The 23,998-nt window shown below is 53.7% G+C and overlaps 1 protein-coding gene and 1 non-coding gene across 2 annotated transcripts; one reads left to right on the top strand and one right to left on the bottom strand.

Annotated features, from left to right (window-relative positions):
• Nucleotides 1–965: 965 nt before the first annotated feature.
• RTL1 (retrotransposon Gag like 1) lies at nucleotides 966–22,770 on the top strand. Its single transcript, XM_014854552.3, has 3 exons — nucleotides 966–1,437; nucleotides 9,234–9,293; nucleotides 17,526–22,770. Exon 3 carries the CDS (start codon nucleotides 17,611–17,613, stop codon nucleotides 21,658–21,660), a length of 4,050 nt encoding a protein of 1,349 aa, XP_014710038.2. The 5' UTR covers nucleotides 966–1,437; nucleotides 9,234–9,293; nucleotides 17,526–17,610; the 3' UTR covers nucleotides 21,661–22,770.
• Nucleotides 5,488–5,566, bottom strand: LOC123287505 (small nucleolar RNA SNORD112). The gene has a single exon (XR_006530828.1). It is a non-coding gene; the product is annotated as a small nucleolar RNA SNORD112 (small nucleolar RNA).
• Nucleotides 22,771–23,998: the final 1,228 nt, after the last annotated feature.

Raw genomic sequence — 23,998 nt, 5'->3', positions numbered from 1 at the left:
GAGCGCATGGACCATCCCACAGTCTGTGGGACGCCTGGACCCACTGGGCTTCCCTTCCCCAGAAGCCCTCTGTGGAAACTGGCCCTGCTAGGAAGTGGCAGGGAAAATGTTCTCTAACGCCTTACCCCTGGGTCCTCTCATACTGTCATAGACAATGCAAATTCTTGCTCTATTAAATGCAGATGTGGGATTGCGTGTCATTTCTGCTGCCTGCTGCGTCTACTGTGAGCTCACAGGCTAGGGGCTGCCTCTGGCTGACTTGATTTGTGCGATTAAACCGGCAGAGGGGTCTCTGCCAGGCAAAGTTCCCGTTTGTATTTGGAGCAGGGTCTCGAAAGGCCAGACGGTTTTCTTTGGTGCGACACTTGTTACACGCGTGCCTCCCTGCCGGGGTCTCCCTGTCTACTCCACAAGCATTTATGAAGTGTCTGATGTGTGCTGGGCTACTTGTATCTCGTTTTGTCTCGCTTCAAGCCAGGGAGGGAGCCCCTCTTATCTCCATTTCACAGAGGAAAAACCGAGGCTCTGAACAGTAGAGGGGGTTGCCGTGGTCTCACAGCTAGGGAACAGGGAGTGGAGCCCAGCCTGTCTCACTCAGGAGGCCCCCAGCCCCGCCGCGGCCGCCTGCCGCCGCCGCTGCGGGCTGACCAGGGCCGGCCCAGCCGCCAGCAGCTCCTGCGGAAAAGACAGGGGGGTTTGCATAGAGAGCATTCTCCCTGGCAACTGGCAAAGGGGCCATAAAAAACCGACAGGGCTCAGAAGCCGCTTAAGAGATAGCGCCAGAGCAGCTGGACCCAGGCGGGGAGACCCGCGCCCTCCCCTGGGCTCTTTGCAGAACAGCAGGGCAAAGGGCCCCGTCCCAGATCCAAAGGTGCAGGGACAGAGGCGTCCCGGGACAGGTGTAGACGGCTGTGATCAGGATGGTGACAGGGACCCCAAACCTGGCCTCCCGGTTGATAGGGGGCTTGCCATTCAGCACGGAAAAGGGAGGACTGAGAGCGAGCTTGCTGCCTGCAAAGAGCCGAGGGCAGAGGGGGCGAGGGGCCGCTGTGGAGCCGCGGAGGCAGACGCAGAAAGCAGGGGAGGGCTTGGCGAGGCAGCTCCGTCTGCGAGCCCCGAGCAGGCTGCTCGGGGAGAGAGGGAGCTCCCTGTTACGGGAGGCATCCGAGCAGAGAGAGGCAGGCCGGTACTTGGCCGGGAGGCTGCAGCACGGCTCCCTGCCCGGGCTGGCAGCCCGCACGTCTAGGCCTTTGAGAAGCTCCTACAGAGCTGAGTCCCGAGCTGGGCTGGCTGCGGAGGAGGCAGGCTGGGGTCAGAGCAAGGATGCGCAGACTTCCCCGTGTACCTTGCCCCGAGCTGAATGGCAGAGGCACGGAGATGGCTGGCGGAGCGCTTCTGTCACAATGAGGCAGTGAGGGAGAGGAGCGGAGAATGGGGGTGAGTGCTCGGGGCCAGCGGGGGGAGGTGGGGGGCTGTCCTGCAGCCAACTCCCCATCTCAAGGGCCAGGCCACCTGGAGTGGCCAAGTGCCCGCCCCGGCTCCCAGGCCCAGAAACGCTGGCCTGGGTCCTCTGTGGGGCAACAGGCTGGCGCAGAGGGTGGGGGGAGCCTTCCAGGGGGGGAAGTAGAAGGAGGGGGGGTCTGGTGAGTTGTGGGGCTGGCCCGGTCATGGGAAAAGCAGGGCCCTTTGCTGGAGGCTGGGCCACAGCCACAGATTTGGCCGGTGGCTGGATGCTCTGGGGACTGGAGAAAGCCCCCTCGCCCGGCGGCGGGGCCCAGGGGCCTGCGGGCTGATGAATGCAGCCCACGCTGGAGTCAGGCGCTGGCTCTCCAGGCCCATTCACGGGGGCTCCGTTCCCAGGAACTCCGGGTGGACGGGGCCTTTATCAGGGGACCCCCGCGAGACGAGGCTCTGTTCTGCAGTTTCTAAAGGAGTTTTCTCGTCTTTGTTCCCAGTGTAGGCACTCTGTGTGTATGCGTGTGTGCGCGCATGCATGTGTGTGTGTGTGTGTGTGTAACAGGCTGGCTGCGGGGCCAGCCCAGGTTCCTTGTCTGTGAAATGACCCTGGTGCCCTCGCTCACCCTCGGGCAGGGACGCAGCTCCATGGGGCTGAAAGATTCAGGGAGGACAGACGCACCCAGGGACCCAGGGACGGAGCCCCTTGTCAGTGCTGCCTAATTGCCCCACTCCCGACAACCCAAACTGCCAGGCGCTATCTGTCAGCCTCGGGGTCCCAACAGCTGCTCCAACCCGCCGTGGGGGGGCAGCATCGTGTTGCAGGTGGCGAGCGCAGGCTGGTGCCCGCAGACAGACAGACAGCCAGACAGACTGCCCAGCCAACCCGCTTAGGAGCCGCGAGCGAGCCCTTGGGGAAACTGTTTGCTTTCTCAGAGCCTCGGTTTTTCGTTGTTTTCGTCATTGCTGTTGTCTTAATCTATTAAAGGACTGTTTTGAAACTGTGGATTTGAAAATGTTTAGTAAAGCGGTATCTGCATACGTGTTCCGGCCTCTGCGGCATTACATGGTTGGGGAGGGAACGGGGCGCAGAACAACAAGTCACGCACATGTGAAATGGTGCAAATAAGGTTTCTGGTCACGGGTAGCTGGTGGCGCAGAAAAAAAGGGGGGGGGGCGCTCAGAATCACTTTGCTGTGGATTTGTAAAGTCACCCACCCAGATCCCTGACAGGCAGAGGCCACGGGGCAGCTTCTCTTAGCCCCCGATGGGCAGGCTGGCCGGAGGAGGCTCCTGCAGAGGAGGGGGCGCTACCCCCCTCCCACTAAGAGTTCCTTTTGCTCCAGACACAAACAAAGCCCAGCTCCCTTGGCCCGTGGCAAGAAAGTTAGGAACGGGGGTTCGGCACGGAGCGAGGGGCTGCATGGTGGGGGCGCCGGCAGCGCCATGAACGGCTGCAGAGAAACAGCCCGGGCGGGGCAAGCCGAGCGTGTGCCGAGCCCTCGCTCCAGAGTAAACAAACTGAAAATTGAGGAGAGAGGCGTCTTTGTGCCCCGTGGCCAAGGAAGTTCACTTTTGTGTAAAAAGCAAGTCACACTTCCACTAGGTAAGGCTGCACAGAGGCACAAAAACCTCATTTAGGCTGGGCCCGGCCCAGGGAGCGTTTTCTGTGAAATTTAGGAGAAGTCAGGTTTAGCCAGAAGTTTTTCCAGGAATTATTAACCTCTGGAGACTGCAACCACTGTTCCTTCTCAGCAGCTTTTGCCAAAGTCTATAAAATACAAGCCCAAAAAATCTGCCTGAAGAGTAGTCTGACATTTTATATATATTTATAAAAAAACAAAATAAACTATCACAAAACTTTTTAGGAGAACCCAATTAAAATGGGTGGGGGCCCCCAGGTGTTGGAGAAAAGGCCCTCGAACCCCCGGGGGCAGGGGTGGGTGGGGAGGGGGGGAGCAGAGAAGCTTCTGTCCCCGCTCATTCTCTTTCAGCCTTTTGTTTTTTTGTTTTCCTTAGTGGGTCTCCCTGCTCTGAAAAGGAGCTACCTGTGTCTCAGGAGGGAGGGAGGGAGGGTCGTCAGTCGAGCATTCCAGGATGGTACGAGAAGGGAAAGGCTACTGATTTTGCTGGGTCCGTGTGCTGGGGGGTTTATCTGTGTTATTTTCTCCCTGAGCCTCGCAGTACCCTGTGTGGGAGTCTAGGATTCCTTTTTTATTATCAGGAAACTGAGGCAGAGGAATTCTTGGGGACTTGCCAAGGACACACAGCTCTGTGTCTGCTCTGTAGCTGGGTCTGCGCTCAAGATGGCTGGCCTCTTGGGATGCCTCCTACCCACCCCTCACCCCCGCCGCCCCCAGGGAAAGAAAGGGGACCCAAACCTTGAACACCAACACCGTGGTGACCTTTGTTCCTCTCTACAAGCAGGTGATGTCCTCTGCCCCCAAGGATGATGCCACCTTGGCATCACAGTCTCTCGACCCCAAAGCCTGTGCTCTTTCTAGAACATGACCAGGCCCAAAGGCAGAGGCACCACTCAACTCTGTCCTCTCCCCGGAGCCATCGCCATCACCCCAGCTGGTGGCCCTGCTGTCACATGCTAGGATTTTCCTCCTTCTCATGTTCCCAGACCAGGCTTACTTCCCTCTGGCAAGGAACAGGCCACAAAGGACACAATCAACCATTCCCAGGCTGTAATTACGCCCTGAAAACCCGTCACTGGCACTCCCGACCCTGAGATGCTACCACCCCCACCCCGGACCCCAGGACTCTGGGTTCTGGGACCCTGCACACAGCTGCCGGCAGGCAAGGGGCAACCCGCGCTGTGTGCCCAACAGGGTGTGACAGAGCAGTCTGGGCCAATGGGCGACGCTAGCCTGCACCCCGCCAGGTGTGTGTTTTCAGCGTGACAGCATACTGAGACTCACCCAGCGCCGCAGAGCAGACAGCTCTGTCCTCTGAAACTGCCCATCGGCCCAGGGAGGAACATGAGGCAGGTTTCAGTTAGGGAACATCAGAAGCAGGCAACACGGGAGCCAGGGACACTGGAAAGGGACAAAGGAAAGGGGGTGATGAACATGTGGCCAGTTTTGTGAATTCTAGAAAAATGCAAAACTTGTCAACTTAGAAAACACGTCAATAAGGCATCCCAATTCCGGGGACTATGCTTTGCTGGACTTTTGAATGAGATGCTGGCGGGTGGGGGCGGGGTGAAGGGCCTCTAATTCTAGGTTCACCGCAGGGGGCATTTCAAGCCTGGTCTCGGGGCCAAGGAGAAGCTGGCTAGAAAGGCAAGGCCGAAGCCCCCAGGTCTTAAAAGGCAGGATGCACGCAGGGAGAAGCAGGTCGCGCTGCAGTGCCTAGCGGGGAAATATGTGCCTGCATGGGGAGGGGGACGAGGCTGGGAGCCTCCAGCCGGACCCTGAAGGGTCTTACATGCCAGGCTAAGGCGCTTGGACCACGTCCCAGAAGCTCCGGGAAGTCAGATGGAGGATTTAAAGCAAGACAGTGACAAGGCAGAACGGCATTTTAGAAAGATCGCTCAGTGAGAATAAACTCTGTAAACCAAACCATTTAAAACCCAGCTATCCCACCTTTAAGAAGCTAGATAAAGGAGCAGTCGGGGACGTGTTTACAGATTCGGCTACAAGAATGCTCATTGCAGGGTCGTTAGCAATAACAAAAAACGTTAGATCATTTCTAGCGGGCGTCAGTTGAGCAGAATCATATTAATTAAAACCTCGGTTTGTGATGTGCCCTCCTCATTTAACTGCGTGAGGACCACTTTTATTTTATGTATTCCTTTTTTATTTATTTTCTTAAATAATATAACCAGCACCCACAAACCTGTGACCCACCTCGGCGACGAGGACCTTAACCGAGCATCTATCTGTACACATCGTCCTCCCTCAGCACACTTACAGCTAGGACCTTCAACAGCAGAGCTGGCTCTAACCAGCAATGGTCCCCACACACCCCAGAATATTAAACAGCTCTTAAAAAGAACCAAACAGCCGAGGCCCATTGTCTTTTAATGGACCTCAGTACTTTGCGCAGAACAGGATTAATCACCATCTTTTGTTCGTAAACACTTTCTCTCCTTATGGGTCCAGGCACACCCCGCTTTTATTTTGCTAATTTGTGCGTGCACATATTCATCTGTAATGATGTCAGGAACACGCGTGAGCCCCCTCCTCACGTCCAGATCTCAGCAAGGACTTACACCTGCCTCGACAACCCGTCCCCACCAGAAAGGGCCTGGGGCGTTCGAGACAGCAGCGAGGGGGGTACACGAACGCCAGTGTTTACGGATTACAGGCAACTAAGGGGTTGTGATAAGAAATGATGCCGATCTTTATTATCTCCAAGCAGATTCCTGAGTGAAGAAAAACAAGCTGCTCGAAAGGAAATGTACACTATGATGTAGTTTATAGAGAAAATAAACAAAATCATATATTTTACAGGTCTAGGTAAATACATATGCAAATGCAGAGAAAAATATGTGGAACTACACACCTGAAACTGACAACAGCAGCTGCTCTGTCAGGGCGGGGGGCGCTGGGACCGAGGGGGCGTTGAAGATGGCGTCAGCTCTATCTGCACTGTTTGACTTTTAGTAATGAGAGTATTAATTACCAATGCATTTCTTACATAATTAAAATAAACGTTTTCTGGGGGTTTGGGTTTTTTTTTTTTTTTGGTTTTTATTTGTTTGCGGGGCATTTTTTGTTTCTTTATTTGGGGGAGCTTTGTTTTTTTACAAACGCAAAAGGAAGAGCATTTGGCTGATGGATCAGGACCCGGCACGTCTCCCCAAACAAGTTGTGCAGACATGGGGGATTTATTTTATCCCAAAGATCATTCCTTTTTTAATTTTATATGTCCTAGAGCTGGAGCCCTGGGCCTCCGAGTGGGGTGTCAGTGACATGAGGCCAGCAGGTGTGTGCCTGCTGGCTGCCACGTCACCAACCGCAGGCCCCAAATCCCTGCCGAGCCGACAGCAGGGACCTGCAATGTACCCGTCAGGGAGCACTTTCCTTTTCGGTCTGCGAGAGGCCCCGAAAGCTAATGCCCTGGCCCGTCTTCTCGGGGATTAGCTCACTGGAATGAGAACTCGGGGAGAATGTGACATGAGACAGGCGTGGGCGCAGGGGACACACGGGCCTCTGGGGAGCCGGGGCCCCGCAGCTCACATGCGTCAACAGCCGCGCTCAGCTTGCTGGCAAAGAGCCGGGGCCTGGCTACGTGCTCCTCCACAGACAGCTTGGTTCCCCTGCGGAACCCTCGGCTGCCATGCCTCCTCCTCAGTTCCAACCAAGACAGAGTGAGGCTGAAGGACAGGGGCATTTCTAACCTGTCAGCTCCACAAGAATGGGGAGCCACCTTGCAGTCTCCTCCTGCCCCCCTGCATGTCCAGGGTAGCATACTGCTCCCATGAGAACCCCCTCCTTCCCCAAGGTACCCCAACTCCTGGTTGTACACTAACCTTCAGACCCAACTCCCCAGGCCCCCTCCAGGGATCACAGGCTGTCAGGATCCACGAACAGGCACGGGGCTAGGTGAGCCACAGAGATGATGCTATCACCATGGACCAATAAAGACATTGAGGCTCTGGGATCCCAAGAACACAACACTTAGCAAACGTAAAACCCCAGCAGTCAGAACCCCCATCCAGTTTGGTCCTGGCCCCCATCTGCAGACATCAACTAACTGGCTAACTGGTTAGAGTCTCTCCTCTCACTAAGCTAATGCACACAGGAAACTTCTAGAACTTTTCTCCCCTCTGCCAGGCAGAGACCTATTTCCAACCATGACTTTGTGCAGAAGAAATGTGAGCACAGGTTAACCAGTCCCCTGCCAGCGTGGTCAGCTCTTAACTGCCTTTCCTGCGTTCGAGTCTCTGCTGTTTATTGCACGGCATTTTATTCGGGATTGGGTTTAGCCCTGGCGAATACTTTCAAGTGTTTGTCACAGCTTTTCAGATACAAAATATTTTCATGAGAAATAAAAATAAGATGCAGTACCCAGGTTGAAATTACCTGCACTCACCTCCGGGCTGGGGTAATTCAACGTGAAGACATCCGCTCCTCCGGAAGGCTACCTAAAGCCGGGCAGTGCCAATAAAAGTTATAAAGGCCCTAAGGACCCAGTGCAGACCCTCCCTGCCCCTGTCCCCTGTCTTCCCTCTGGACTCTAGAAAATAAGAAGGGCTTTCAAAGGGACAGTTAGGGGACAGATCCACCTAAAATAAGAGCCATTTGCATGTAACATTGACTACTGTCAATGTATGCATGTGACATGGCCACTGTGTGCCAGGCATTTTCTATTTTATTTCATTGAAGGCATCAAGGCAACACATGCAGATTGCTGTTCTCATGGCACAGGAGAGGGCGGGGGGAGTTACATCACTTGTCCAAGGCCCCCACCTCCTCTCAGGGGAGCCTGCCCTCTCCAGCCCCAGAGCAGACCCCCCGAGACCCTCTCATAGCTGTCCCAGTTCTTGGCACCTCTTCGTATCACGGTGAGATTTTAACACCTCCCTTGGTTACTCATAACAGATAGACAGGAGCAACACAGCACTGTTCCCGGTTTTTAATTATATTAAAGTTGTATAACCCCCACTCCTCAAGGCCCCTAGCTCCCCAAGAGGCTATCAGTGTAGCAGAGCAGGGCATACGTACCTGGTCTGCTGGGAGGTCAGCCTGGGAGGGCGCCACACCCCTCTGGGAAGGTGTGTCATCCCGAGGGGCAGGGCTGGGCTGCTCCCTGGCCTCAGGAACCCACCGACTCACTGCCCATCCGGGGGGCAGTGAGCCTCGGCTGGGGAACGAAGGGCTCAAGTTAGTTCCATTCTGAGGAGTCTACACATTTACAAATTGTCGAATTTACAAATCAGGGGAAAAAAAAGATCATTTTCCAGACCTTTGATTTGATCCTGGGCCAGGCATCTGCTTCCTTCCCGGTAGGAAGCCGCCGATGCACCTCCACGCCACCTGGGAGGGGAGAAGAGAAAGTGCTCACGGGGCTGTTGGCCACCGAGCTGTTGCCTCAGGCCTCACCTGCTGCCAACAGCCCTACTGTGTGCTAAACGAGGGAAGGGCAAGTGCAGATTGACACCAGGGGCAAGACAAAATATTACTGAAGTCCTCACGACAGGGGTCCCAGGTGAAGGACAGACCACCACCTGGGAAGATGCCACTCACAATTGCTGGTGGAGCCGGAGCTCAGGGAGCTAAGAGATCCACTTGCGGTTGCACCTGAGGCCCAGGCCCCAGACTCAGAGGAATTCCTATGTGCATTTGCTGGAGAAGCAAAATGAGGCTCTGGCAGGAAGCGGGGGCTTGTCCAGAGCTCAGGAGTCAGAGGGCAAAGGCTGGAGGACCATGAGGACCAGGGTTCACCTGCTGGCCCTGAGGCCTGAAGGAGGGGCCGCCTTGGTCAGTCCCCATTAGAGATGTGAGGTCGGACCCAAGAGTGGTTTGAGGTTTGTCCCTGGGCCTTAGCTTCCCCTTCTGAAAAATGAGGTAATAAAAGTAACACACATGTTGATATAAGGATTAAAAGAACTAAAACAGTGCCTGGCACACAGTACAAAGAAATATCACGGGGGCACCCGAATGCAGCAACGTGGGAAAAGGCACCTTGGGATGGAGTCCTGTGGGAAAAACAGGGGAAGGCTGCGGGTGTGTCCGATTGATTGCTACTGCGGACGATGCGCGCACGCACCCAAGCCTGGACTTCCATCATTAAAGAAATGAATTTATCTAATAACTTTTTAGAAAGAAGCCACCTTCCGGCTGACGCAACAGGACCAGATCCGCTGAACACTTTCATCAAAGGTAAGAGTTGGGGGGGTCCTCATGTGACCTCCCCCCTGGGGGGCAGGTTGGTGGAGACAGAGGGGGCCAGGGCAATTAACAGCGGGTCCGCCGGCGCTCAGAACAAAGGTTAAACGGTTAGTTTATCTGCAAGAAAAAACCATGACATGAGGGACTCAATACCTCTGTTCAAATACTCGAGCAGCTATAATCAGCAGGTCCTGAGCCAGCTGTCCTGTCCCTCTGCCAACAACCAAATTAGCCAAATTGAGTCGGAATGACCACAGGAGCTTTTTGGGGAGATAGAGGCAGACACTGAGGTCCCCATTCTTCTGGTCTGGCCTCCCATCAGGCCACAGGGCTGACCACATGGATGCCATGGGATGAAAATGGCCACTGCCTACCCCACCTGGGGCATCTGCCCTACCCTCTCCATCCACCCGTGGAGGGAGGAAAACCTGGCTCTGAAGGCTGCCTCTGCCTCCTCCTGAACAGGCCCTCGCACTCTCCACGGAGCGCTGTGAAACAGGGACGCGCCCCACCTCTTAAGGGGCAAGATCAGTATCAGGGGCTGCGCGGCTAGGGTCACACCTGACACAGAGCAGAGCCTCCGGAAACATCAATTTTAATAAATAAATTCTAGTTGCCCCTGGCTGGAAGACACGCAACTTCTGCATCTCCACACCCCATCCCTCACTAGCTTCAGCCATCAGCAGCTGATCGCAGGGGCTGTTCAACTGTCTGGCTCCCAGCGCCCCCCCGCCACCATTAATTACATCTCCTGGGCAAGTCGGCTTGCCCCTCTGGACTCCGGTTCATTCACTTTCAAGCAGAGGCATTGTCACCTCGTGAGGTGAATGGGAAAACTAAAGTGACACCATGCATGAAAAGGCGGTCTGAGTCTTGACCATGACAATTATAGGGAGTGTTTTAAAGGTAATAAGCCTAAGAGTCCTAATGATAATAACAGGCCCTGATTTGTTCAGAGCATTTCACAAGGGGCTTGAGGCGCCCACCTCCCCCCAGGAAGGAGGGGCTCGTTCCATTTTGCAAATGGGGATACTGAGGCCAGCCTTGGCCTCCCACTCTGACCCTAGTCCCACCGGCACCAAGGCCGAGCCCCCCTCCTTTACTTCGAAGTCCCTATGCTCCTAGGCCTACAGCTCCTGGCTTGTCCCTGCCGCAACAGAACACCGGGCATGGAGGCAGCCCATCGGAGACCCTCCCAGCTCGGCTGTCAACTGGGACAAACTCTAGAACGAACCACCCAGCCTGCCTCCCAACCATGGCTTCACGTGGGGACCTCTGTTTCAGTGAAAGAGTATGAGGACCCCCATTTCTAAGAGCAGTCGGTGGAACTGAGGCAGGGGTGGCGCCCCTGAGCTCCACCTGCTCAGCCAAACCCCTCCCCTCGCACTGCTCCCCAGGCTCACCCCTCGGGCACCTCTCAGGACCCCAGAGCTGCAGGAGCAAAGTGAGAAGACCCCCGCCCAAGCCTTCCTCACAAATCTGGGGAAACTGAGGGCCTGGGAAGAGGAGGGCACGCAGAAAGCCAGCGTGGGCCCCAGCCAGCCCCTGCGCGGGCTGCTGCCCCTGCCCCGGCCCACTTGCCTTGAAAGGCAAGAGCAGCCTGCGGAGCAGCTGATTGGCTCGGCCATTCGGGCAGCCCGAGGAAGAACGACGCTCATCTGTGACCCCTCTCCAGCCCCTCCGGCACGCGCCTCTCCCGCTCCCAGAGTTATTCTGGGCAGAGTGATCCAGCTGCCCCTGGAGCTGCCAGTCAAGTGGTGGGGGCAGGGGCTCAGCCGCAGGAACACTGCTGGGCAGGGGCTCTGCCCTTCACCTCGACAGCTTGGGGAGGCCCGGGGCTACGGGACCCTCTCCAGGAGGCCCCCCACCCAGCCCGGTTTGGGTTTGGAGGAGCAGCCCCAGCTCTGCCACAACTCACTGTCTGTCTTGAGCCACAGCAACCCCCTTCCAAAGACTCAGTCTCCCCAATGATGTCCAAGGTCCAGTGGGAGGAGGAGAGGGGAGTAACTGAGACTGGCCGCTCTGGGTCAAGATACAAAAGATCTCCCATCTGGAAGGCCCTAGTGGGTTTTAGCCACACGTCAGAGAGTTGAGTGGGCAACCGGGAAGAAGGGACCCTCAACGCGAGCTGTGCCAGGCCAGCAGGCCCGGTAGGTACCACAGTCCACTGGGACCCATGACTCAACCCAAGCTCCTCAAGGGGCCCTCAGGGAGCCACCCTCAGAAGTCCCCTCACCCTCCTTGTCTGATCCCAACTAGCAAGCTGAATGAGGAGAGTGACCACACCACTGCTCCAGACAAGGAAACCAAGACGGACCCTCAGCCTAGCCTCCAAGGGCACATCTTGACCCTGACATTAGTTTAACAGAATAACTAACCACCTGTGGCCCTCCCAGTGTCCCTGCGAGCCCACACCCATCGTGATGCTCAACTCCTGTCCATGTCACAAGCAGCATGGGGGCAGTGGAGGGAGCAAATGGGGATGCTCATTCCAACATCGCTTAGCCCCTAAAACCTGGTGGCCACTTCCCTCACATCCAAGTGGCTCTGAGTATGGCCCGGAGGCAGGCCAAGGCTGACAGGGGTCTTCAACCAATGTTGGCCCTGACCCCATCCTGGCAACCCAGAGAGCCAGGGTCTTCAGGTGTGGCGTAGTGTCCAAGAGATCAGAGAAGGAGAACACGGAGCCCCCATTTTCCCTCCTTCCCCTTCTGCCCTCAAGCCTCCCCTTTCTCTCTGTCTCTACCTTCCTCCTCACGACTGGGGCCTCCCGCCCTCCTCCCCTGTCCTCACCTCTCCCCTAGTTCCTCCACCCCCGCCCCCTGCCCCAGGCTCAACTCTGCTCCTAAATATCCTCTCATCTCCTCTTCCAAGCTCTATTTTTAAAATCAGATTTCCTTTACTGTATGAGTGAGCTGACAGGGAGAGGTATTTGCTGAGGGATTGGCCCCCCCAGGCCCCCCCCACACCCAACCCTTCATAGACACACGTTGGCAGCCCTGACCCAATGGACCACTTGCTCAGAGGCAAGCAAGGAGCTGACCAGACCAAGCAGGCTCTGGGCACTGAAGGTGGTGAGGCCGGGGTGTCTGTCTATGCATGTTGGGGGGAAGAGGGTCCAACTCAAAGACCTTAAACCAGGTACACCAAATCCTGATTTTGGGGGGATAAGAATATCCAAACCAGTAGATATTTCTTCAAGAAATTGTCATGAGGCTTGAGACCTCAACATGTATCGAGCTGCAGCTGCATCTGCAGGACTGAGAACATCACTGCCAGAGAGCCCAGAGAAGAGGCAGGGGCAGCGGTGGACAGGCACGGAGGGGTGGGAGTCAGAAAGGAAGCCCAGAGTGATTGTTAAAGCGAGACGGGGGAGGATGATGGCACCTGCACTTTGTGTGATAAGGGCTCAGGCAATGCCCAAAGTCTTTGCAAAGGGACAGGCAGCTGAGCCCAGCCGAGCCTCAAAGGAGACCCTCCCCAGGGGGAGAAGGAGACCCCTTGGCCGTGGCCCACAAAAGACCCCACGCTCACCTCCAGCACGGCATTTAGCACGAGGGTGTGGTCCTCCTCTCCTGGCTGGGGATGTTCCGCAAGGCAAGGCTGCCTCCATTTCTTCACACTGGCCATCTAGCAGAGCGCCTGGCCCAGAAAAAACAACCAGGACATGCTGCTGTGTGAATTAATGAATGACAGGCAGGAGATGAGCTTAAACTTACAAAGACCTGGGACGATAAAATCAAGATGTGTTTGGGGGCAGGAAATCAGAAACCCAGTCCTCCAGGGGTGAACTATGAGAGGAACGAGGAACCGGACCTAGAAATTGCAGATGGTGAACAATTTTGGTCTCCTGCAGAGGACCGAGGCTTTCTCTCCTAAGTAACGAAGAGCAGCGCAAAGACTTTTCAATAAAACAAATACTTTGTCCGATGTTCATCTCAAGCTCAGATACCTGGATTTTACGTTGGGGACATGGAACGTGAAAGGTTTTAAACTGAGAACACAATGATTAAATGTGGGTGCTGGGCTGGGTTGTTGAGAAATTTCGTTAGTGATGAAGATGCGTTACAAGATTTTAAGTGGTGGTTTCGTGAACAGATTTGGTGTTTGAGGGAAGAAATCTGGACTTTATTGTGAGGAGTGACAGGGTCAAACTTTGATATCATGCTAAGGATGTTGGAGTCTTGCCAAAGGGTTTTAAGAAATGCAAGGATGAGATTCTTGCTTGCGCAGAGATAAGTCTGAAGGAAAACATGATAAAACGTAGCTGAAGGCTAACAGCTTTGGACTTTAAATTACAGGCAATGAGGAAAGATTTGAAAAATTGTAAATAGAAAACTAACAGCCACAAATTTCAGTCTCATGCTAAAACATTTGGACCTTATATGTTGAGGGAATGCCAAAGGCTGACTTGCGGAGCATGCCAAGAAGATTTGACTGATGTTGATATCAAAGTTGAAAGACTTTAATCAGAGGAGTTACATGATCAACACTGGGAATATGCAAAGAAATTCGGAATTTATTTTGAGGCTCTGACATCACAGATTTTTGCACACGCCTAGGAATTTGACTTTAGCCAATAAAAAGTTCTAAGAGAGATACACGGTTGAGTTTATCTGAATTTGATAAATAGTATGCAGTGAAATAAGAAAATAAAATTCATGTTTTGTGCTAAGAATTGGGACTCTTATTCCACAGTTCCACAATTAAGAGACACTGTAAGATTTTAAGGTGGAGTTCTAAGATCCAATTTTATAGACTGTGCTAGGAAATGTGAATTTTAAGGGATGACAAGATCGAATTTTTATATCATGCTCGTAAGTCTGGATTTAAGCTAATAAAATGTTGAAAAGAATGATGGAGTGAGATATTTGAGTTTTTATAGACCAGTCTGAAGATAAATCTCATGGTAGAACACTGCATTTTATCTTAAGTAGTCGGCGCTTGACGTCACAGAAAATGAAGAAACCTTAAAAAGTTTTAAAGAGGGGAGTTACATGATCAAACTTAGACATTTTGGCTACAAGAGTGGATTTTTATGGTGAAGATAATATGATCCGATTTTTATAACATGCCAAAGAGATATGATTTTACGTGAGAGTGGAAGGCATTCGAGCATTTCATTTGGGGAGGGATATGAGCTCGGGGATGAACCCTCATGCAGAGGGATCTGGATTTTAGCCAGGAAAGGGTTTTAAGGAGCGACTGATGAGAGTTTTGTCTCCAGGGGAATTAGCTGGAAAAAACATATTTTGTGGTAAGGTGTCTGGATTTGATGAACTAGATATCGAACCAGCATCGACAGCTCAGAGGAGGCAGCCTTTGGCATAAGTGCACCCTGTCTGTTCTGTATGCTGAGGAACTAGATCATGGATAGCAAGTAATACCGAGGCAGGCAGGGCGCAAGCAAAGGTGCTAGGACCGAATTTACAGAGCATGCTAAGAAGCGTGGACGCTATTTTGAGGAACGAGAGGATCGCAATTTTGTGTCGTGCTAAGCAATTTGGACTTCAGTCTTTAAGAGATTTTAAGAGAGTGGCATGGCAAAATTTCTGTATTTAATAAGAGCAATCTACAGAGATTATACAGTAAAATGTGTATTTTATGCTAAGGAGTTTAGATCTTATCTCATAGGTGATTAAAAGATATTATAAGGCTTTAATCAGAAGTTACATCTATCTTGCAAGGAAGTGTGACTTTTTATTTTGAGGAATAACATAGTCAGATTTTTAGATCATGCTTAGAGGTTTGGGATGAAGTCAATAAAGGGTTTCAGGAGTGGCCTGGTAAAGTTTTATACCCATCAGTTTGCAGACAAATTACATGACAAAAACTTTTATTTTATGCTAAGTGATTGGAACTTCACATTATAGGCAATGAGAAGAAACTTTTCGAAGTTTTAAATAGAAAAGTTACCAGATAACTTTTATGCATCCTGCTAAAATTTGAACCTTGATGTCAAGGAATATTAAGATGAGGTTTTTATAACACGCCGAGGATATTAGATTTTAGGTTGAAGACAGCAAAGTTGAAGGATTTGATCAGTTACATCAGATTTGTAAATATGTGAAGAAGTGGAGACTTTATATTAAGAAGGGGCTACAATCTAGTTTGTAAATCATCTTGTTAAGGAGTTTATTTTAAATTTTAGCCAATAAAAGGTTTTAAGAGACACACCGAGATATTTTAAATTTTAGCCAATTTAAATCTTTAAAATTTTAGCCAATAAAAGGTTTTAAGAGACAAGTTGAGATTTTAAAGTTTAAATTTTAGCCAACTTAAATTTTTAAATTCTAGCCAATTTAAAACTTTTAAATTTTAAATTTTAGCTAATACAGGGTTTTAAGAATTTTAAGAGACATACTGAGATTTTTATTTCTAACAGATGAGTCTGCAAATGAATTACGTAGTCAAATTTTGTGTTTCAATTAGAACATTATATTAGAGACTTGGAATTTTGCAATAATAATATAACCTTACAGGACATTTACGAAGAAGGAATGAGTTAATTTATGCAATGTGCTATGTATATGTTGCTATGATGGAGACAGAGATGGTGATGGTTATGATGGTGATGGTGGTGATGATTTTACCTAATTTGGACATCATGCTTTGAGGAATGACATGATAAGAATTTTTTATGATACTAAGGCCTTTAAATTTTAGCCAGAAAATGACTTTGGTGAGTTTATATGTCAAGAATTTTTATGGGTAGAAGGTTTAAATTTCATATCGTAGACAGTAAATAAACAGCAAACGGTTTTAATCAGAGGGCCTGCAGGATCAGATTGAACTGTCATGCTAACAAGAATGTACTTAATTTTGACAAACAACAGATCAGAATTTTGCGTCTTGTTGGAAAGGTTGGATTTGAGCCAATGAGAAGTTTTATGTAAGACAATGCACGTTTTTTTAATAGATCAGCCCAGTGGCGAAGAAGAAAACTGAAAAGTAACAAAGGTGCTAAATATATAGAGAGAGGTAACCGCAGAGCGAATCTATCGGATAATCAGAACAAAACTTGCTCTGCCCCCATGAGAAGAAATGTGCAAACAACCCCAACCAAAACATCTCTTTAAATACAGTCTCTGCCCGCTAGAACCACCTATGACTAGATTCTCAAGAATCCATCCCAAGACAATCAGATGTCAAAGAAATGTCATGCCCTCCCCCCACCCCTTACTCAACATCCCAACTCTTCTAGACACACCCGTAATCTGGGGGGACCACCAGTAACAGGGAAGGGAGTGTCTGCTTGCTTGAAGAGACCAGCCCCACCTGGTAACACTGGAGGGGGTATAAATACGTTGGCACCTGTGGAATTGAGGCCAAATGGTTGAAGTTCCTAAACCCCCACAAACAAAGAGGGCAATCCCGGGAAAGGGGAAATCTCAGGAGGGGCGAGGAGGTGATTTACAGAGCTCCTAACAGCTCAGAGCTGCGGAGAACACAGCAATGGAAGGAGACAAAAGAGAGGAAGAGAGATCATCAAAAATTCAGAGTTAGAATCAAGTCACAAATTCTCTGGCACATAGTAGGTGTCTTATAAATGTTTATAGAAAAAATAAAAGCCAGAATCCAGATCTCTATATCTGACCCCCGCAATTTCTACTTTGAATCTGGGGGAGGAAATAAGAGCTATTTGGGGCTGCTGACCCAACTGATGGGACAGTGGCCAACTGCCCATTTGCTCCTCCTTCCATGAACCTGTTAAACGGTAGCATCTTTGCTAGAGATCCCTGCCTCACCACCAAGGAGGCCAAGCTTCCTGCAGAGCAGCCAGCCTGCCAGGGACAGCTCTGGACAGCACTGAGGTGTGACCCCTGTGACTTCTGGGTGACCAGAGAAGGGAAAGTGGATTGACTAGGCACACATGTGCCAGGGTAAAATGAAGCGGCTCATGTATCCTGCCAGGTGCCTGCCTGCCATGGCAGCCGCTCTGGGCCCATCGCTCCACAAAATTTATGGGCTGTGAATTTCTCACAGCCACAAGGGAGTGGGCAGGCCAGATAGGCAGAGTAAGCCTGGGAGAGGAGGCGAGAAGGTCAGGGGTTGACAGATATTCTCTTCCTGGGGGTACCCCAAGATGGACACCAAGAGACCTTCCGCAGTTTCTCCCTGTTCTCATGACTTGGGCATCTGATTTGTCCTGGAGAACCTGACCCTCACCTCACGAAATCCTAAACTATTGCCTTTACTCCCCACCCTCCTTCCCACCCCCAGGTTCTGATCTCTGCAGCCCGAGTCGCTGACCGGACGCATCGCAATCTTACCAGTCTTCAGAGAACCCTCTTTTCCATCCGACGACATGATAGAACCCTCTGAAGACTCATTTGAGACGATGATGGAGCGTAAGAATCCATCATCAAAACAAATGGAGTCCTCCGAGGGCTCATCCAACACCACCGTGGAGACATCAGGCAGTGGAGAGCAGGAGGCGGCAGGGCTGGCCAGTGGCCCGGCCCAGGAAATGAAAGAGCTGCCCATTGATCTCCTCCAAGACATGGAGGAGCCATCCAGTGGCCCACATAGGGAAATAAAGGATCCACCCAATGACCTACTCCAAGACCTGGAGGAGTCACGCATTGGTTCACATCAGGAAGTGGGGGATCCATTCAGTGAGGCACCTGGTAGAATGGAAGAAGCATCAGTCAACCCCTGGGGAGCCCAGGAAGGGCAAGGCAACAACACCAACCTGGCTAAATCGGGAGAAGTGACGGGTCCTGAAGAGCAGACCGAGATCTCGACTGCAGAAACCATGGCCAAGGTGAGGTCCATCATCTCTCTCTACTTCCGAATGCAAGACCTCAGAGAACAACAAAGAGTAGCAGAAGAGATCTTGATGAGAGGGATCAGCGCAGGCCAACTGCCCCTCCCGAAGCAGTTCTCGGGCGATCGCAGAGAATACCGCGAGTTCATCGTGCTCTGCCAACTCATCTTACAAAGCTGCCCAAGAATGTTCTACAGCGACCGCCTGCGAGTTGGGTACGTCATCTGCCACCTCTCAGGCTTAGCCTTAGAATGGGCCAATGCTCTGGTGGAAGAAGACAGCCCTCTGCTTAACAACTTCCCAGCCTTCCTGGAGGCCATGTCCGACATGTTTGAGTACCGGCAGGCACTGCGCGTGGCGGAAGAGGCCATGTTCAACATCAGGCAGGGGGATCGCCCCGCCATCGAGTACATCAATGAGTTCCAAGGCCTGGTACCCACCTTGGGCTGGCCAGATGAAGTCCTGCAAGCCCACCTGTGCCACGGGCTCAACGAAGAGATCAGGCATCATCTCTTCCGAGTCCCTCAGCCGGATTCGCTGCAGAATCTGATTGTGCTTGTCCTGCAAATAGAAGACAAACTGGCAGAGAGAAGGGCAATGCTCAGGCTGCCCCCAGAGGCCCGCCCGCGGAACCTGACCTGGATTGACTCACCTGCTCCAGAGAGGTGGAAGGTCAGCAGCTGGCTTCCCTGCGAAGTCCACCCCACCATCGATCGCGACCATCTCTTCCTGCTGCTCATGGTGAGAGTGAACCCCTACCACAGCGTCGCGGTTCAGGCCCTGGTCGACTCAGGGGCAGGCGCCAACTTCATGGATGAGCGGTTTGCCCAAGAGCACTACGTGGAGCTCTATGAGAAGCCCTACCCACAGTCGATCCAAACCAGGGATGGCTCACTAATCGGCGACCACCCGGTCTGGCTCTACACCGAACCCCTGGTGTGCATTCATCAGAACCACCAGGAGACCCTCGAATTCGACATTGTTCCTTCACCCAACTTCTCCGTGATATTGGGCACCAAGTGGCTCCAAGTCCACGCCCCCGAGGTCGACTGGATCAAAGGCCGCTGCACCTTTCACTCTCCCTACTGCCTGAAGAACTGCCTCCGCCCACCCCAACCATGCATCGCACTGGAAAGACATGCCATTCGCCTGCTGCCCGGACTGCCGCCCCTGTACTCCGACCTGGCCGACGTGTTTAACCCGAAGGAAGCAGATGATGAGACTTCCGACCAGCCAAGCTCAGACGGATCCGATGATCTTTCTGAATCAGAGCCCTCTGAGCTTCAGCAGGCTGGAGACAGTGATCACAGCGAGACCTTTTACGAATGTCCCTCCACCGCGCCTTGGGAACCTGTGGGTGCCAGGATGCAAGAAAGAGCCAGGCTACGGGATGAATTCTGGGATCTGCAGGACATGCTGACCAACAGACAGGACTACATACAGATGATTCCAGAACTATTCGACCAGTTACACGGAGCTACATGGTTCACAAAGCTGGAGCTGCGTGGGACCATTGTGGAGGAAAGCATGAACGTATGCCAAGCGGAAGATGTATGGAGAGCAGCGTTTGGTTTGGAGCTTCAAGAGATGGAGAGCTACAAGCCCTTTCAGCTATCCTCAGACCCTGTCATCCCTCAGAAGGTGATTCACTTTATCCTAAAGGACATGCTGGGTTACTTTGTGCTCTCTTACGGGCAGGACGTCCTGATCTACTCCATGAGCCAGGAGGAACACCTCCAACACGTCCGCCACGTCCTGGTCCGTTTCCGCCATCACAAGGTCTACTGCTCACTGGACAGGAGCCAGTTCCACAGACATACTGTCGAATTCCTGGGATTCGTCATGACCCCCAAAGGGGTGAAGCTAAACAAGAGCATCGTGACCACTGTGACAGGGTACCCCGTCCCTGGCTCTAAGAAGTCCCTGCGACACCTAATCGAATTCACCTTTCCCTACCGGCACTTTGTGGAGCGCTTCACCATCATCACGGAGGCCCTGGTGAGGCAGCTGCTGACCAGCGAACCGTTCTTCTGGGGAGACGAGGAGCAAGAGGCCTTCGAATGCCTGAAGCGGGCTTTCCGCCAGGCGCCCCTTCTCCACCACCCTAAGCCCCAGAACCCGTTCTACTTGGAAACAGGCGTCACCAAGACGGCTCTGCACGCCTCCCTGATCCAAATAGACAACCAAACTGGCAAGAGAGTCTCCTGCGCTTTCTACTCCCGAAACATCTCTCCTATTGAGGTCGACTACTCTCAACTGGAGATGAAGATTCTTCCAATAAGGGCTGCCTTCATGGTGTGGTGCCGCTACCTGGAGAACACCGAGGAGCCCATCATGATCCTTCTTAACACAGAGGATCTAGCCTCTCTGAATAATGACAGGCTCACCGTACTTCTCCCCGGGCATTGGGTCTTCTTCTTCTCCCACTTCAACTTTGACGTCATGGAGCGGCCAGAACAGGATGGCGGCCGATCTCTGCCACCTGTGAGAAACCTCAACCAAAGAGCTCTCCAGCACAACACTGCCACTCGGTCTCTAATGCTTTTGGCTACAAGAAGATCCCTCAGGGATCAGCTACCAGAATCCAGGGAAGAAGAGAATGGAGATGCCCCTCACCAGGATGAGACAAATGGGCAGACCCTCCAGCAGGAGTTCCTGGCTCTGATACCAACTGACCAAATACTGAGCAGCTTGCTTGCCCATTTCAGCATAGCCCAGATCAGGGCAGTCATTCTGCACTTCTTCCGAGGCCTCCTCTTCTGGAAGAACATCCTGGCCGTGGCAGCACTCCTCGCGCTCCTGAAGCTACGGCAGCCCCTCGCGCTGCTGCCCGCGCCCACCCTGGAGGTGGCTCAGCCCCGACCCAGGCGCTCGCTGCGACTCATCCTGGACACGTCCCTCCTCACAGGCAGTGGCATCGCCCCTGCCATCACTCAGCTGCTCGCCCAGATGCCGCCTCTCATGGGCACTAACACCATCCCAGCCGAGGAGCTGGCCGAGTTATTCCTGCGCCCTGGCCACCGGCAGCAAACCGCCCTGGTCCCCCAGACCCGCCGGGGCCCGCCATTCATGCCCAGGCTCTGGCTGACGCTGCGTGAGTTCTTCGGTGTCAGAGTTGCCCTGCAAGAGGGAACCAGCCCCCTCCTTCTCGAGAACCGCTACCTGGAGCTGCACGTCGTTGGTGATGAAGATGTCGTCTTGCGAGAAGCCCTGCAAGACGACCTGCAACGTTACCGTCAGTGTGGCCTGCATGACGGCCTGCAAGACACCTCGCAGGACGAGCAGGACGACGTGCAGGAGGCCCTAGCCACCGACACCACCCTGGCCCTGCGACCCCACCAACGAGTCCCCGGGGACTCCCAAGTCCTCGCCATCCTGAACAACCGCCAACTCTACGTCCGCAGCACCCACAGACAGCCCAGCGTGGCCAGCCCGGGGCCAATGGCCAGGGCCCTGACCCACTTCCTGACCGGCATTTACGCACAAGCTCCACTCCCCATCATCCGGGTGACCCCACCCAGGGAAGAAGCCAGGCTGGAGGAAATACCCGAGGAGGACGAGGAGGAGGAAGACTCAGACCTCAACTGAACACGCCTCCTCGCCAGCCAGGAGCCCCTCCACTCCTCTGCCCCAGAACAGCCCACAGGATCTCCTCCAGCCTCCCCGTGCCTCAGCCTGCTTCGCTCAGACCCAGTGCCCCCTTCCTGCTACTCCGGACCCAAGGGGAACCTACTTGTGAAGGGCAAAACTTTCTTCAACTCATTAACCAGCAACGTCATCTGTGCTAAGGACTATCCAACCATCAGAGACCCAGAGCAACCTCAGGGCTACACAACCCCCATCTTAATTCTCCAGGTCCCAGGCCTGCAACTGGGAGTGAGATCAATGAGAGGAGGAAGCAGTGATGGGCAGATGACCCCATGACCCAAGGGCAGGTGAGAAATCAGGCACAGCAGGCGCAGCCAAGCAAGCAGATGCCAGGGACCCCCCCCCCCACCCTCCCCGAGTGACGAGTGGCCACCATGTGCCACTGGGACACTGACCTCGGGTGCTCCACTGACTTCTTCTACCTCCACCACCGGTGCTCCTGCTCCCCTGGGCCCCCAACCCCACCTCCCCACGTCTCGTGCTGTGCCATGTGCCCCCTCCCCCCACCCACTGCAAAGCCGCCCACCCCCCAAGTCTGGTTCAGCTCCCTCGACACTGACTCTGCCTGACCCTGCGCTCTGGGCTCTCACCTGGACAGTGCTACTCCACGGAACATCCCGACGTACCAGGACTTACCGGACGTGCAGCTTTGAGAGTCTCCGTGACTCTGCAGGACACCGAGCCTCCCTCCCCACACCCAGCACTGACGGCACAGGGGCCCCAAGGCCCATGACAAGGGGAGGGGGCTCCAGAGAAACTGAGGAAGGCCCGAGACCCTCAGCAGACTGTGCCGAGGAACTGAGAGTGCTCCCACCAGACCACTGCTCCCTGCCACGGGGAGGAGACCCTTCTGCCCCTTTCCCCCCTCCCTCACCTTTCTACCCCCAAATAAAGCAGAATAAAAGATTCTCTGACTTTGTGATTTGTTCTGAAGGTGAAGGGTGGGGGACAGGCAGGGCGGAGGGTGGAAGGGGGCAGGTGGGCGGCTGGGCTCCCCCCTGAAACAAGCCCCACCTGGCACCTGGCACAGAAGCTGGGGGTGGGGGACACTGGGAGCTGCCTCTTCCTGAGGGTCTGGACTAGGGACCCCAGAAATCCAAATCCCACCTCTGGCCTTGGTCTTATTCCCACACAAGAAGTGAGAGAAGGGCAGGGGGGCAGACCCCTCTAACTCAGAGGGTCTGTGACCAGGAGCCCTGGCTTCAAGCAGTTCTCCCCAACACCCCCAGGGGAGAAGGTCGAGGTCACACTGCCAGAAAAGTGGCAGAATGGACGCTCTGAGGGCGCACTACCTAGGAAGGGGGAGGGGTCCCAAGGGGGCGAGGGCCGCAAGGAGGGAGCACTCACTCACTCAGGGTTCACTCAGGGCTCACTCATCCCACAGTCCAGCACACGCTGTCCAGGGGCCCCTCTGCCTGGCCTCAGGGGCCACCCATCCAGCAGCGGCCTCTGACCTCCCAGGGCACACTGCCCCTGCCCCTCCACACTAGGCAGTAGCCGGACAGGGACCACTCCTGGTGTGACCTGGAACCTCAGCTGGGAGAGGGGGCCTGACACTGAGGTCTGTGCACATGGACCCTCATACATGGCACCATGGACCCCAGATCTGCCCTCTTAGCACTGGAATCTGCCCCCCGACGGTGGTACCGTGAGATCACTAAGCAGATCTCAGGTTCATTCAAAAGTCAGGGGGTTCTGCAGGGGCCTGACTTCCCATCCCCCTCACAGGCCCGCCCCGCCTCGCCCCACCCTACAGGAAGCCATGTCTCTCACTGACCCCTGGACTTCCGTGTCCTCCACCAGGCTCACACCCTGTGCCCTCACTGGTCCCCAGTGGCAACAGGCCATCGCCCACCCATCCATTTGTCCAAGGCATCTACCCCTGATGGCAGCACCAAGAGATCATGGTCAGGATCCCCATGTTCAAGCCAGGGGCTCAGCCGTACCCCTGGGCTTCTCTCACCCCCACCTACCCCCTGCTGACTGGCTGCACACCCCTCTCCCAGGCTCAGTTTCCTCATCTGTGGCTCGAACCCCTCAGGGCTGCTGTGAGGACTCAAAGGGTCAGGAAGGAAGAGCTCGGCGCAATCAGCCCTCAGGCTCCTGTCCTCCACCTCCACCCCTGCATGGACTGCTCAGACCTCTGGTTCAGGATCAACTTGGGGAAACCAAGGCCCCAAGAGGGCAGGCAATCTGCTGGTGGCCACCAAGCAGTGAGGAACAGAACCACGACTGGGGCCCGTCCTGCTGACCTCTGCCCTCTCACCCTGGGCCACTC

Source organism: Equus asinus, chromosome 7 (genome assembly GCF_041296235.1).
Source record: "Equus asinus isolate D_3611 breed Donkey chromosome 7, EquAss-T2T_v2, whole genome shotgun sequence".
NCBI lineage: Eukaryota > Metazoa > Chordata > Mammalia > Perissodactyla > Equidae > Equus > Equus asinus.
This window is presented reverse-complemented; position numbering and strand designations above follow the sequence as displayed.

What these genes read in the sequence shown, in the direction of transcription:
- RTL1 (XM_014854552.3), top strand. Translation starts at nt 17,611, where the DNA reads ATGATAGAACCCTCTGAAGACTCATTTGAGACGATGATGGAGCGTAAG.